General features: G+C 39.6%; 1 protein-coding gene across 1 annotated transcript; it reads left to right on the top strand.

The window, feature by feature from the left end:
- Positions 1 to 2,685: 2,685 nt before the first annotated feature.
- On the top strand, positions 2,686 to 12,346 carry LOC110172753 (NAD(P)H dehydrogenase [quinone] 1-like). Its single transcript, XM_020938686.2, is given in 7 exon segments — positions 2,686 to 3,183; positions 5,383 to 5,547; positions 10,408 to 10,538; positions 11,100 to 11,147; positions 11,149 to 11,214; positions 11,382 to 11,483; positions 11,886 to 12,346. Coding segments are annotated over 7 exon segments (981 nt in total). The 5' UTR covers positions 2,686 to 3,050; the 3' UTR covers positions 12,222 to 12,346.
- The last annotated feature ends 968 nt before the right edge of the window (positions 12,347 to 13,314 follow it).

Raw genomic sequence — 13,314 nt, 5'->3', positions numbered from 1 at the left:
CTGGTTTATTCAGTTTAAGTCACAAACGGGACATGTCTGTTCTCAGTTTTTTCATTTTGGTTTTGGAGACAAATAGAACAGTTGTTTTTTCGTTTTCTTATTTTTGGTTTTATATTGAAGCACGAATGAATGAATGACACACGGATTATATCAAAACTATAAAATGAAAAATCAGCTTCAAAATAACACAAGTTATATGACAAACCATTTTAACATTTGAACACTAAACTGGATATACATACATATATATATATATATATATATATATATATATATATATATATATATATATATATATATATATATATATATCCACACTCCACAAGGATCTACAGTACAGACATTGGGATGTCATTCGGGCTTGAGAAATGTAGCAGGATGGTGACAAAGAGAGGGAAGGTAGTCCACACAGAGGGGGTGTCACTCCCAGAGGGAACAATAGCAGACGTTGAGGACAGTTACAAGTACCTTGGTATCCCACAAGCAAATGGCTCCTCGAAGAGGCAACAAGGAAAGCGGCTACGGCCAAATACCTGCAAAGAGTGAGGCAAGTCCTTAGAAGCAGCTCAATGGCAAGAACAAGGTGCAGGCAATCAACAGCTACGCCCTGCCAGTGATCAGATACCCTGCAGGAATTGTAAGCTGGCCAAAGGAGGAGATACAGACCACAGATGTTAAGACACGAAAGCTCCTGACCATGCATGGAGGGTTCCATCCCAAATCCAGCACCCTGAGACTGTACGCAGGCCAGAAGGAAGGAGGCCGAGGACTAGTGAGTGTGGGAACCACTGTCCAGGATGAAACATCCAAGCTCCTTGAGTACATCAAGGACAAGGCCCCGGCAGATGAGGTGCTCAGAGAATGTCTCAGACAGTGGGGTCCAGAGGAAGAGGTGCTGGAGGGACCATCATGGCAGGACAAACCCCTACATGGGGCGAAACCACCGGAACATAACTGAAGTGGCTGATATCAAGAAATCCTACCAATGTCTTGAGAGGGCTGGTCTGAAGGACACACAGAGGCACTGATCCTGGCTGCTCAGGAGCAGGCCCTGGGCACTCGAGCAATAGAGGCCCAGATCTACCACACCAGACAAGACCCACGGTGTAGACTGTGCAAAGAGGCTCCTGAGACAGTCCAGCACATAACTGCAGGTGTAAGATGCTGGCAGGGAAAGCAAACATGGAGCGACATAACCAAGTGGCGGGCATAGTGTACAGAAACATCTGTGCAGAGTACGGGCTGGAAACCCCAGGATCAAGGTGGGAAACACCTCCAAAGGTTGTGGAGAATGACTGAGCCAAGATCCTGTGGGACTTTCAGATACAGACGGACAGGATGGTGATGATGATGATGATTTGTTAAGATAATTTAAGGGTCCTGTTGGTGCATCACTCGTGGTCATACTGGTCTCATATTTACTTTGTTTTATGGTGTTTGTTTTATGTGCTGCTTTGTGTTGTGTCGTCCTGTTTTTTTGATAAAACATGTGACCCCCTGTCCCAAGACAAATTTCTCCCATGGGAGACAATAAAGGATTATCTTATCTTATCTTAACTTATCTTACCTTATCTTATGAACCAACTAAACATAGTGGTGGTGGATAAGAAACAGAGCAGAGCCGTGGTGGGTGGACATCACAATACCAAGCGATGGTGATATCAGGAAAAAGGAACACGAGAAACTAGAGAAATACCAGGGGCTCAAGGAAGGAGCTGGAGAGAGCCTGGAAAGTAAAGGCATCAGTGGTGCCTGTGGGTGACTGGAGCACTCGGGGCTGTAACCCCCAAACTGGAAGAGACACAACAGATACCGGGAAAAACAACGGACATCTCAGTCCAGAAAAGTGCAGTACTGGAACAGCAAAGATACTGCGCAGAACTGTCAAGCTCCCAGATCCTCTGGTGGACGACCCGAGCTGAATGAGGGTGAGAGACCAACCACTGTGGAAGGTGAGAAACACATTTATATATATATATGTATATATATAAAAAAAAAATGTGTTTCTCACCTTCCACAGTGGTTGGTCTCTCACCTTCATTCAGCTCGGGTCGTCTACCAGAGGCCTGGGAGCTTGAGAGTTCTGCGCAGTATCTTTGCTGTTCCAGTACTGCACTTTTCTGGACTGAGATGTCCATTGTTTTTCCCGGTATCTGTTGAAGCCACTCTCCTAGTTTGGGGGTTACAGCCCGAGTGTCCGATCACCACAGGCACCACTGATGCCTTTATTTTCCAGGCTCTCTCCAGCTCTTCCTTGAGCCCCTGGTATTTCTCTAGCTTCTCGTGTTCCTTTTTCCTGATATTAGCATATATAAATAAATAAATAAATATATATATATATATATATATTTATTTATTTATATATATATATATATATATATATATATATATATATATATATATATATATATATTATATATATTTTTTTTTTTTTTATAAATTGTGTGAAGGCCCGGTGTCAGGACACTGTTGATGTCAATTGATTTGTGCTAATAAAAGTTTTTTTAAAATGTATTAAAACAAAATTAATTTTTTAAAAAATTAATTAAAAAAAAACGCTTTGTCATGGTTAGGCTATTATCATCGGCGCCGCTCCGCTCCGCTCTAGCTCCTCGCGCTCTGATTGGTCAAAGCGGTCACGTGGTACATGAGACGGCGCTCCGTGCGTGCCCTCTCGTGCAGTCGCGCGGGTTCACACGGGGACACCTATAAGTGGTCGCGCGCTCAAAACATTTGCAAAGTGAATTTCTGCTGAGTCATGGCGGAGGGAGTGGATTTACCGCCGAATATAAACACGAACATAAGGAAACGGACGTCACAGTGAAGAAATACCGACACCCGCGAGAGTTTGTGCTCGTTTAAGTCGTTATTTATCTGCTGTGGAGACGGAGACAGCGATGCCCAGTCAAAAGATGTAACTTCACCAGCTCGGATACAGCAAATATTCAATCTCCTCCTCTGACCGCTGCATCTTCTTCTCACTTGATTTCTCCTCCATTTTCCACCACACTTTGTTTATTACTTTGTTTATTTTAGCACGTGTGACCAGGATGAATCTGCTCGCCTCTGCTGTTTTACGTGGGTCTCGTCGGGAGCCAAGTTTTCGGTTCCTGAACGCGCTGATATCCGGAGTGAACGTGTCAGGAGCGGGACTCAGCACCAGCTCGGTTCTCAATGGTCCAGGTAGGTTCCATAGTTGGTCCATGAGTTTATACAAGTCTGTGTGCTCTTATATTTGCTCTAAATCAGATCAAGATCTTTTCTAAACACTCCAGGAAAGGTTCACTTCTGTCCTGTGAATGTGACTTTTCTAGTATCGATACCAGTTTTAGTATAAACAGAGTTGGGGAGTAACAGATTACATGTACCGGAGTTACGTTATCAGAGTAACTGTATTTAGTTACAGTTACTGTTTCAGTGAGTGGTAATTGGATTACAGTTACTTTGTTTGAAATAAATGGATTACACGGCGGGATTTTTTCTGTTTCCACATTTCGGGCTATATCCTTTTTTTTTTTTTTTCTCGATAATTCCACTCATTGCCGGACACTAAACTAGGTCCAAACCAGGTCTAAAACCAGGTCTAAACCAGATCTAAATCAGGTCTAAATCAGGTCTAAACCCAGTCTAAAACCAGGTCTAAAACCAGGTCTAAAACCAGGTCTAAACCAGGTCTAAAACCAGGTCTAAAACCAGGTCCAAAACAGGTCTAAAACAGGTCTAAAACAGGATTTAACAGGACTAAATCCTGCTGTGTGGACCGTGTTTCCTCGTCTTCTATCAATAATATTTTTAATTTGGTTCAGTAAAGTCTGGTCTTTTTATTTTCTTTTAGCAAATAAAAGTTCTTATGTTACGATTTCCTCGTCTTTGCTTCTCTACAGCAAATCAAGTAATCCAAAGTATTCAGATTACATTACTCACTTTAAGTAATTTAATGAATTCTGTTACAAACTACATTTTGGTGTATGTAATCTGTAATCTGTAGGGGATTACATTTTAAAAGTAAACTTCCCAACACTGAGTATAAATTAGTATCTGAGTTAGTGAAGGAATAATGCATGAAACTGTGAAGCGACTCTGAGTGCCTGGAAAAAAAAAAAAAAAAAAACTTTGTGTATATAAGACTCATGATGAGGCAGATGCAGTCTGTGTGTGCACCATTGTTTTCAAAAGTCCATAACTCGTCTAAGCAGGGCTGGGTATCGTATCAGAAGTTGCCGATACGATACATATCTTGATACATAAGCCACGATACAGTGAGCTTTCGATTCAATACGATATATATTTCAATTCGGTTCGATACTGTTCAGTAAAAATAAAGGCTAAATCATGGCTGTGACACTAAAAGTCTTTGTTTGTGCAAAGTGAATATGAAACACAAATATTTTAATCATCAAAACAGTGAAAATGTCAAATGTGTCGCATAAACAAGTTTCCTTCCACTAAATAAACAACAAAACTGTAGCTGTAACAAAATAATTTAGTAAAATATTCCAAAAAATACTCAATAACGATACGATATTTCGATATATTTGTACACCCCTTCCTCTAAGATACATATTTGTAAATTAAAGTAAATAAATAAATTAGAAATAACTTTATAATATAATATTTTTTGAGAGAGAGAGAAATGCTGAATAAATGCATCGTGTAACAAAAAATTGCAAATCATGACTTGGACTCGAGTCAGACTCGAGTTACTATTTTTAGGACTTGAGACTTGACGTGATGGACTAAGATTTGGACTTGAAGGTCAGTGACTTGAAGGACACTTTTAAATCTGAATTCTTTCTATTCTGAGTGTAATGATTCACACTAAGATCTTGTCAAAACATTTAAAAAGGAAAAAAAAATGCATTTCTACAACTTTTATATATATAAATATATATATCTATAAATACTCATGAATAAATATACTATGATTTTTTTTAAGTACAGTTTAGTTTAAAATTCATATAAATTGCAAAAATCTAAGCTACATTTGGTATGTTGGTTTAAAGACTTGAAATGTCTTGAAGCTCAAAACAGAGGACTTGGACTTGACTTGGACTTATGGGCCAGTGACTCGAGACTCGACTTGGACTTGCCTGTATTTGACTTGGGACTTGACTCGAACTTGAGGTCAGAGACTTGAGACTTGCAAAACGACAACTTGGTCCCACCTCTGAATCGTGATAATGATTTTTTTTTCCATAATCGAGCAGCTTTAACTCCAGGTCTTTTTTTGAGGAGTCAGTTTTGTGTAAATTTGGACGTTTAAATTCAGGAGAAAAGCTCCATACTCACATTTTCTCTTCTTATTGTCTGTGTCTCGGGAAATTGAACCCACATCCTCGTCATAACTGTATGTTTTTGTTTTCGTTTTTTTTGTTTTTTCAGGTAAATCTGCGCTGATCGTGTTAGCTCACCAGAACCCGAAGTCGTTCAACGCGGCGGCGAAAGATGTGGCGGTGAAGGAGCTGAAGAAGCAGGAGTTTAAAGTGACGGTGTCTGATCTTTACGCCATGGGCTTTAAAGCCACCGCCACCAGAGAAGACTTCACCGGTGAGGACTGTTCATCAAAGCTGCACTGTGTCACTTTTCAGGTAGAGGGTCGATGGAGATCTTACTTCTTTGCTCGGAATGTTCCACAATGTGCCAGAAAACTTATCTATCTCATATTAAGTCAATTACAGTTATTTTTATTGCTTAAAAATACCTTGAAAATATCCATTCTCATTGTCAGCGCAGTCTCCTCTCCACAGATCTGACGTAGATACGATATATTTCAAATCAATTCGATACAGTTCAATAAAAAAATGAAGTCTAAATCAGGGCTTTGTTAAACCACTTCTTGTGCAAAGTTCATATGAAAAACACAAACATTTTAATCATCGAAACTGAAAATGTCAAATGTGACGCATAAACGAGTTTCCTTCCTCTAAACAAGCAACGAAACTGTAGCTGTAACAAAATAATTTAGTAAAATACACCAAAAAAATCCTCTTGGCGATATATCGATACAGCAGCCCACGATATCGATACTGTATCATCCCATTAAACGACACGATATATCGATATTTTGATATTTTTGCACACTCCTAGAGGGAACTACATAGACCATGATCCTTTGCTCCATTTCAGTGCAAACTACAAGAAGAAATAACAGTTCTAACACTTTTAAGTCTTAGTTATTTGGATTAAGTCTTGTCAAGGTATTTTAAGATGAAAAAGTAGCAGATTAACAGTTTTGTCTGTTGTTCGCCTCCACAAAATATCGCAATAAATATCGTACCGTGACATGGAAATTGTGAAAATACTGTACAGATTTTAAGATTTGTACAGATTTTGAGAGAGATTTGGATATTGTTACATCCCTAATCATGAGCTTTCCCACAATATTGCAATAAATATCGTACCGTGAGGTTCATACCGTGACGATGTCGTATCGAGAGACTTTGATATAATTACACATCTACTTATAATTTATGACATTTGTAAATTATTATCTCATATTTGGACATTTGAAATGGTAATAATCATCTACATTGAAAAGAAAAGAAAAAGAAACTCCTGCGGTATAAAATATTATTTAAAAAATGTGAACTGACGTCACCGTAAACATGAGAAGGAGAAATATGCTTAAAAGCGCTGAAAAGGTAATTTTACAGACGCGCTTTGCTTTAAGACCTTTTTAAGTAAGTAAAACAGAAAAATAACTTGAGTACTTCATGCGACGTACTCTTCTGTGAACCTGTTGCCCTGACCTACAAAACAAGTTGATACCATGAACTTTCGTCAGCGCTGCACCACAGACCACAGCTTCCTCATCACAAACGTACATTTAAGTTTTGTTTCGTTCACTCATGTTTAACACACAAACTCTGCAGATTCAGGCTGAATCATCAGGTTTGTGAAGTTTAAGTCCACCACTTTTGGACAGAACTACTTCTCTGTTAAAGCAGCAAAGGCCTGGAAACCTGCACATCTGTCTGTGTGAGGAAGTTTAAGCACTGAGGGACATTTTAAACTCAATAGAGATGTAACGATATCCAAATCTCACGGTACAATATTATCACGATTTCCATCTCACGACACGATATTTTGAAGAGGCTGTTATAATTGTAGATGGGACACTTTTTTGCTTTTAAAATACCTTGAAAAGATTTTGGTGTGAATTATTTCCATCATAATCCCAAGAATTCAAGTAAAAAACATATTTCTTCATGTTGTCTGCGCTGAAATGAATCATGGGAGATGTAGTTCCCAATGTTTTTAAGCTGTTGCTACTGTAAAACAATGCATTTAAACAAAGGAACTTGTGATTCGATATATTGTGACAGAGACTTTTGACGATACGATATCACAATATTTCGGTTATTGTTACATCCCTAAAATTCAATATTAAAAAGTGGCTTAAAGTGAGTCAGAGCTGTAGCCTTTAGTGATCGTTTGTCTGTAGAAATAATATATCTAAATATTATAATGCAAATAACATGTAAATATTTGTAAGTTTCCATTGGAGCGATGGTGAACTGCTCCCCCTGCTGGTGACATTTGGTTGTTGTTTGTGTTTTTTAGCTGTTTTTTAAATGACTGTACTGTAGGTTAGGCAGCACTCACAGTCATCACATGCATATCTACAGAAACTAGAAGGTCTAAGCTTTAAAACGATGCATCAGACAAGCACGTGGGTTCTAAGGTTTTTTTGTAATAAGCTATGACATTTGGGTATGTATCACTATCGTGCACACGCCAAAATGAGGTGGGTGGGAACAGGTTAATGTTACATGGGACATTTTAAGAAGTACCTACACACTGGTACCTGCTGTCTCTTCGGTTTTGTCCGTGAAAATACAGATGAAAATGAACTTGTGGCTAAATCTGGCCTGTGCATTACTTTTACTGTGCAATGTCCCTGTCAGATAAATATCAGAGTAGCTGCGAGGTCTTAAAACTCTTAAAAAGGTCTTAAATTTCATGTTCCTAAATTAAGGCCTTAAAAAGTCTTAAATTTTGTTGTCCAAGTCTTATTTTTTTCGCAAAGGCCTTAAATTTCATTAGCCTGTTTTTTTTTTTTTTGGTGAACTCAACCAGGCTGCAGTGCGACGTTAAACAGGGGGGAAAAAAAAACGTGAAATCATGTAACGTGAATGAACGTCTAATTTGGAGTCTGTGCAAACAATATTTTGGTTTCCGACGGCAATGAGTAAAAAACCAGTAGAGTGGAGGAAGAGGCTGGATGGATCAATGGGGAAGTGTCGGTTTAATCCACGGTGGCTCTTAGATTCTAGATCAGGGGTGTCCAAACTTTTTTCATCAAGAGCCACATGTCAAAACACTGATGAAGCAGAGAGCTGATCGAGGGCCATCGACTGGTGATCAGTGCAGTGAATAATTGAAATATGTGCATTTTTAACATGTTAGAATGAACCATCAGGCCTCTGTTCAAGCCTACACTCTCAAAGGTACACAGTAAACATTAGATATTGGCTTTATCGAGGTAGATTTTCACATAACTTGTAGTAAAAAGTCGGGATGGGCATTCGATGAAATTTTCTTAATCGTTCGTCGGAAGAATTAACAATCGATTATCGATTAATCATTAATGTTTTTATATTAAAATGATCATCATTATTATTACTATCTGCACTACTAATCTGCATAAATAAATTCAACTTTACGACATATAAACCGTAACGACTCTAGAGCCACATCAGCCCGTTTGACATTATAATGTGTTTAATTCAGTTTTGTTCAAATCTCACAGAAACAAAACTTAAAACAGCATCGCTAATTTGCATAAACTAAGCGAAGATAAAACTACAGCTCTTGTGTCGCTGATGTGGTTCAATTTCTGTTCGGATTAAAAGACATGACTCAGGTGAATACAGGTTAGTGTGACCAGATTTGCGTTTGTCAAAACCAGGACAGCGTACGGGGGGAGGGGGGCGGGGCCTCGTCATCAACATTGCGCGACTCTCACCTGGAAAAACTTTTTCCCACTGGACACAGAAACATATGTTTCTGCTTTGTGCACATGGACTCACACTTGTCCTGAACGCAACGGAAAGTGTGGAATTTCTTGTACAAATCATCGTTAAATACACATTTGTGCTTCGGTTCGTTACAGACTGACCCACTGTTTCTGTTTGTGTCTCGCTCCTTCTGATGCAGAGACACATGTACACACCTGTTTGGTGACGCTACACACAGCAACCTACATTCGGTTTGTCGATTAAAATGAACGTAATTGATTAAATTCTTAATGATCAATTATCGATTAATCGATTAATCATGCCCATCCCTAGTAAAAAGTACTTAAGGTAATTTGGTCAATTCACCTGGAAGCCTCAGGGCCAAGAATAACTGATATGAGGGCCGCGTTTGGCCCCCGGGCCATAGTTTGGACATGCCTGTTCTAGATGTAGTAGTTGGTTTGATCTAGTGTTTTTCATCCGCAAAATGGGTGCAATGTTGGTCTTAATTTTCATTTAAATGGTCTTAAAAAAAATTTGAGGTAGTCAAACCTGGGGATACCCTGAACAAATACATAAATACATAAACTGAAAACACTCTATTCCACCTCGTGAAGTCATGAGGTAATACAGGAAGTGCTCCACTGTGTTTTTAAACTACACACACCTTCACTTGAATCATTTGGATCATTTCAGCTCTGGAATCGCCAATCTCTACTGAACTAAAAGTAAAAGGTGAACTTGAAAACTACAGCTACGTGACATCACAAGGTGGAACAGAGCTTTGGAGATGTAGACAGACTAATAATAGAGAGTTACTCAAACATGTGTGAATGAAACAAAACACACCTCCAGGTCTGTTTCTGAGGAGGGAACAGTAGGACCTGTAATTGTTTTTCCCTGTGGCAGTTCCCTCTCCTGCCAGTAGATGGAGCCATACACCAAGTAGTGGTAACGGCTGAAACATGACGCCTGGTTCTAAGCAAAGTCATTATTTTTTAAATCTAAAACACGAAATACTTATCCATTTTGCGTGGATTCTTGCTGTGAGCGGAGCTGCCTCTTCACAGATCTATTATTGGCATGTTGGCCCCACCCACTTGGTTCCATAGAGACTGATTTACTTTAATACAATACTGTGAAATATTCTAGATGAAGCTATAACATCTCCACGGAGACAAATAAGTCACTTAAACCAGTAAGATTATGGTGAAACTAAACTTTTAAAAACACACGTTACATCCAGACTACTTACTTTTCCTTGAGTAGTAGTTTACCCAAATACTTTTTAATCCTACTCCGTGTAATTTCTTCGACCATATTTTGTACTTCTATTTCAAGTAATATTATTCTGAGTTGCTACTCTTACGACCACAGACTGTATATAGAAATAACTCTGTCTGGATCTTCTCCTGCACCTGTGGTTGACGTCGTGTCCGTTTTGTAGGAGAGCTGAAGAACCCAGACCACTTCCGTTATGGAGAGGAGGCGGGGGCGGCCTATAGAAACCAAACCCTCGCTGACGACATCAAGAAGGAGCAGCAGAAGGTTCAGGAAGCCGACCTCGTTATCTTCCAGGTCAGAGGTCAACACTGTCATAATTATCATAATGAGACTGGACTTGCCTCTCTACAGACCTGACACGTATTTGTCCTGGAGGAGGCCGACTGCTGCGTGTTTCCATGGAAATGTCATAAATGTCATAAAACTTTCTGTGGACGATGTTCCAATGTTTGGGTTTAACTTTCTATTTCCATTGAATCAGGCAGGTGAAGTTCCACCTGCAGAAAGTTACACATTGTTGTTTTAACATTTTATGGAGAGTATGAGTTTGTGATGCCTCCTGGGCTCTTTCTGGAGCATTGAGAAATTGCTCTCTCTTTGAAATACTCGACAGACTCTGTTGGCTCTGAATGAAAACAGGAGTCACCTCAAAGGCCTGAACAGAACTGTGGATTTAACAAAAAGAAAATCTGAAATTCGAGCTGTGAAAGAGTCGATAAGAGACAATCCAATTAATCAACACTCACAGAAAACAAGCAAATGGAAAACTGTCCATTAAAGTGAAAAAAAAAAACCTTGTTCAGACTGTAAAGCGTTCCATACTCTGCCATTATAAATATATTTGTCTGTGTCCAGTTCCCGATGTACTGGTTCAGCCTTCCTGCCATCCTGAAGGGCTGGGTTCGATCGAGTTCTCACCGGAGGATTCGCTTATTCTCAGGAGAGGATGTACGACACCGGCGTCTTTAAGGTGACTGAAAGGATTTTTCAAAAATGTTTTACTTGTGGGTGTTGAAAAAAACAGATGTGTGACGGTGTGAAAATCTAGGCCATTTTATAATGATTAAATTGTTATTTGAAACATAATAATACTAAAGTTTTATTTTAATTTCAATCCTCTGTATATTTTCCTTGCAGGATAAAAAGGCCATGCTGTCGTTCACCACTGGAGCAACAGAGAGCATGTTTCGTCCTGAAGGCCTCAACGGAGACATCAACGTGACTCTGTGGCCTGTGCAGGTCAGTCTCTGCTCCTCTGACCCTCTGACCCTCTGACCCTCTGATCCTCTGACCCTCTGACCTTCTCCTCTGCATCACCAAAAACAGTTTCTTTATCTGTACTTTATTTTAACTTTGCATGATCCAGAATACACACTTCTCCAATACTTTACAATGATCTAGTCACTGGTGAATCTCCTCATTTTCAGATGATTTACAGATAAATTCAGGGACATGTGTGGTCCATCCTCAAAATAAATGTGGCTTTTGAGGATTTAATAAAGGACAAAAGCTCACAGGGAACTGAAAAACGCGTGATGGAGCGACTCAGACCAGACTGTTTTCACTCTGTGTAAAAAATGCAGACGAATCATTCCAGGCCAATCTTATCTCACTGTACATCTTTTGTTTCTTTTTCTCTAGAACGGCGTACTGCGTTTCTGCGGCTTCCAGGTCCTTCCCCCTCAGATCTTCTTTGGTCCCGGCCACTGCCCCGACCCCGTGCGCGCCGCTCTGCTGGAGGCCTGGGGGCAGAGACTCTCAGGGATCATGTCTGAGGCTCCGCTGCAGTTCGCCTCCACCGGCCTGTTCGATCTGAGCTTCCAGGGCGGATTTAGTCTCCGTCCGGAAGTGATGAAGGAGAGAGAGTCGCAGCCCCACGGCTTCAGCGTCGGGCACCACCTCGGAAAACCTCTGCCCCCCAACAACCAGGTTAAAGCTCCAACAGGGGGCGCTGCAGGGACCACTGACAGCACTTAGAATGAACCTGCATAATACTGTATTTATACAAATCAGCTGTACTGTATTTGTGTTCATACTAACGATTGTGTTTTAATATCACTGTTTTGCAAATAAAGCAGCAGTTTTACTCACCTTACACAAAAGTTAATGCTGTTTTTCTGTTTTTCATTATGACTTTTTTTAATTTAAAGTGTTATAATGTAGTTTTATCGTCACAAACAGACCTGGTGTTCTGTTTTGTTTCATTCACACATGTTTAACACACAAATCCTGCAGATTTAGACACAAGAAACAAGCAGATAACAGTCCCCCAACCAAAAACGTTCCTTTAAATTAACCATTTTCATCCATATTTCAGCTTCCAGTGCACAGAAATACAAAACGTGAGCTGCCGAAGTGTATTTACAGCAGGATTTATGAGCAGAAAATACAGCTTCACTAGAATCATTTGGATAATTTCAGATCTGGAACTGCAAATCTCTACTGAACTAAAGATAAAAGGAGCTGTTAACTTCAAAACTACCACTACATGACATCACAAATTAGAACAGAGCATTTTGAGTTATGGAGATGTAGACACACTAATAATAAAGTGCAATGTGTGAATGAAACAAATCACAACTCCAGGTCTGTTTTTGAGGAGGTAACAACATTATAACATTACTTAAATTTCACAAGAGCCAGTTTGGAGTTTTGCAGTTGAAAATTTCAAAATAAAAAAACTGGGACATCCCCGTTTTTTTGGTGGTTGGTCACAGTAAAATTGTGAAACGAGTGCGTAATTAAGGAAAATTGTTATGCAAAGACCATTCATGACTTCGTGTCCCTGTTTACCCGGGACAGTCCCAGTTTTGAGCCCTGTGTCTCCTGTCCCAGCAGATTTATCCAAACCAGTGATTGGTCCAAGTTTTATACAAGAAATGTCCCTGATGTCACTATTTTTGACCAATTTCATCCTCGCCAACAATACAGCGAGGAATAAATGCTCATTTGTTTGGGTAAAATACAGAAAAGCTGCTTGAAAATTACAAAAACAGAAAGAAAATGTGATTATACTGACTCACATTAGTGCCGAGTTCTTAACAAATTTCCTTAATTACGCTCTAGTTTC

This window comes from Boleophthalmus pectinirostris, unplaced genomic scaffold, assembly GCF_026225935.1.
Source record: "Boleophthalmus pectinirostris isolate CB_2022bp ecotype Guang Dong unplaced genomic scaffold, ASM2622593v1 HiC_scaffold_19, whole genome shotgun sequence".
NCBI classification, from domain to species: domain Eukaryota; kingdom Metazoa; phylum Chordata; class Actinopteri; order Gobiiformes; family Gobiidae; genus Boleophthalmus; species Boleophthalmus pectinirostris.
Note: the sequence above shows the minus strand (reverse complement) of the source record. Positions and strands in the feature narration are given on the sequence as shown.